This window comes from Anguilla anguilla, chromosome 12 (assembly GCF_013347855.1).
Source record: "Anguilla anguilla isolate fAngAng1 chromosome 12, fAngAng1.pri, whole genome shotgun sequence".
Lineage (NCBI taxonomy): Eukaryota > Metazoa > Chordata > Actinopteri > Anguilliformes > Anguillidae > Anguilla > Anguilla anguilla.
In genome coordinates this window covers 9030359-9032858 of record NC_049212.1, presented here as the reverse complement: position 1 = coordinate 9032858, position 2500 = coordinate 9030359, and the positions used below count along the sequence as shown (strand labels likewise).

The 2500-nt window shown below is 52.3% G+C and overlaps 1 protein-coding gene across 1 annotated transcript in view; it reads left to right on the top strand.

Annotated features, from left to right (window-relative positions):
- The first annotated feature begins 468 nt into the window (after positions 1-468).
- The window catches only part of LOC118208888 (seizure protein 6-like), a 44420-nt gene continuing 42388 nt past the window's right edge, over positions 469-2500 (top strand). The window contains exon 1 of the mRNA XM_035383851.1: positions 469-678. Within this exon, the coding sequence (XP_035239742.1) occupies positions 582-678 (97 nt within the window). The 5' untranslated portion in view covers positions 469-581. The remainder of the gene's footprint in view (positions 679-2500) is intronic.

Here is a 2500-nt window from a genome sequence, read left to right as displayed (position 1 = left end):
GGATGGAGCTGGCCTGCAGCTGAGGTCTTTGCCAGCTGTGCGGCAGTTAAGATTAATATTGACAGAGATTAAATGTTCAAACTGTGGAGTCTCATTTGCATATACAGCACTCTGCGGCATTATGAGTCAGACATGTAGCCAATGGAGGGTGGGGAGAAGGGTTTGGACCTTAGTCCCCTCTCCCAAAACGCTGGAGATACACATAAAATTCATTTCCCCTCGATATCAGTTTTTGGCTGGTCCGCAACAGCGGGGCCAGCCCTACAAACACGAATGTCTGTGACTGAGTGAGTGACTGAGTTATGAAGTTACACCATTGGTCGGCTGAGCTATGAAGTTACACCATTGGTCGGCCGGATCACGTGTGTTAGGTCCAGCCACACGCTAGGTTTTAACCTGGTCTTGTTTTTTACAGTGTCGTTAGAAAACCGTTTTGCGGTTGAACGCACGCCCACCCCTGTCCTGCCGTTCACCCCTGTGGCCTCCAGGTGCTGAACGTGAGCCTGCTGGAGGGGGAGAAGGTGGCCCTGGAGGACCTGGGCGGCCGGGAGCCCGCCGTCGTGGCCAACGAGTCCATCCTGATGAGGGGGCTGGTGGTGCGGAGCCGCAGCAACCGGATCGCCGTCCGCTTCCGGAGCGAGAAGCTTCCGCCCGGCTCCTTCCTGCTGCGCTACCAGGGTGAGCCTAAAATATGACGCTTGGACGGCAGTTTCACCTTGCTTGCTAGCGACAGTAGCTCGTGAGAGGGATAGAGAGATCGCTAGCTAGGCAGCTAACTAGTGAGAGAGATATGGTGAGATTGCTATCTAGCTAGCTAGTGAGAGGGATAGAGATCGCTAGCTACTGTAGCTAACTAGTGAGAGAGATACGGAGAGATTGCTATCTAGCTAGCTAGTGAGAGGGATAGAGATCGCTAGCTACTGTAGCTAACTAGTGAGAGAGATACGGAGAGATTGCTATCTAGCTAGCTAGTGGGAGGGATAGAGAGATCGCTAGCTAGACAGCTAACTAGTGAGAGAGATATGGAGAGATCACTTGCTGGCTAGCTAGTGAGAGGGATAGAGATTGCTAGCTACAGTAGCTAACTAGTGAGAGAGATATGGAGAGATCACTTGCTGGCTAGCTAGTGAGAGGGATAGAGATTGCTAGCTACAGTAGCTAACTAGTGAGAGAGATATGGAGAGATCACTTGCTGGCTAGCTAGTGAGAGGGATAGAGATTGCTAGCTACTGTAGCTAACTAGTGAGAGAGATACGGTGAGATTGCTATCTAGCTAGCTAGTGAGAGGGATAGAGATCGCTAGCTACTGTAGCTAACTAGTGAGAGAGATACGGAGAGATTGCTATCTAGCTAGCTAGTGAGAGGGATAGAGATCGCTAGCTACTGTAGCTAACTAGTGAGAGAGATACGGTGAGATTGCTATCTAGCTAGCTAGTGAGAGGGATAGAGATCGCTAGCTACTGTAGCTAACTAGTGAGAGAGATACGGTGAGATTGCTATCTAGCTAGCTAGTGAGAGGGATAGAGAGGTCGCTAGCTAGGTGACTACCAAGTGAGAGAGAGAGAGAGATATATGGCTAGCGAGATAGCTGTACCAAATACTATATTTATCAGTGTCCTGACATAGTTATAGAAACTGAAGGAGATTACATGTGGCTATATGGCAAATATACGTCTTTGATGATGCTGTTATTTCTCATCAGCCATATGTAGTTGCACGAGACCAATGAGGGGATACAATGGGAAGCCCCGGTTCCTCCCTCAGCCTTGTAAACTTGAGCGACCCATCAACCCAGCTGCTCGCTGTGTGAACGCAGGGTCAGCCCTGGCATTTTCCAGAACGGGTATCCGAGCCAGCACCGAGCGAGACTGAGCACGTGCGGACTCTGCCTCGCCTGAAGAAAATTAATTCTGCCTTCCCTTATTCACGCCTGTATGTCTTGTCCTGTAAGTACTGGGCTGATTAAGGCGTGGTCCCCACGGCGGTGGAGTTTAGTTAAGCGTGAGCGCCGCCGGCGCGTTTACCCAGCGTCCTCTCTGGGCGCTCGGCCACGGCGACGTCTCCGCGGCGCGGTCAGCAGGAAGAGGAAGCGAGCGAGCTGGATCGAGCGGAAGCGGGGGCCCGTCAGACGCCTGGCGTAGCGCGGAGATTAGCCCCCTCGCCAGATCGCCCCGGGAGATTTCGAATGCTGCTGTTCGACACAAATCCAGAGTGACGGGACATACCGCATGTCTGAAGCTACGGCTCTGCCTTTCTTCATCCCTCCTGCCCATCTCCCTCTATCTCACCCCCCTCTCCTGCTCTCTCTCTGTCTCTCTGTCTGTCTCCCTTTCTCTCTCTCTGTCTCTCTCTTTCTATCTCCCCTTCTCTCTCTCTGTCGCTCTCTCTCCTCTCCAGTGCATTGACTGCCCCCCCCCCATCACTAGCTGACACTCAACTGTCCCCTGCCTCCTCTCTAGTCAGTATATTGGATGTGCGCTGAGCAGCTATCGTGTGGGGG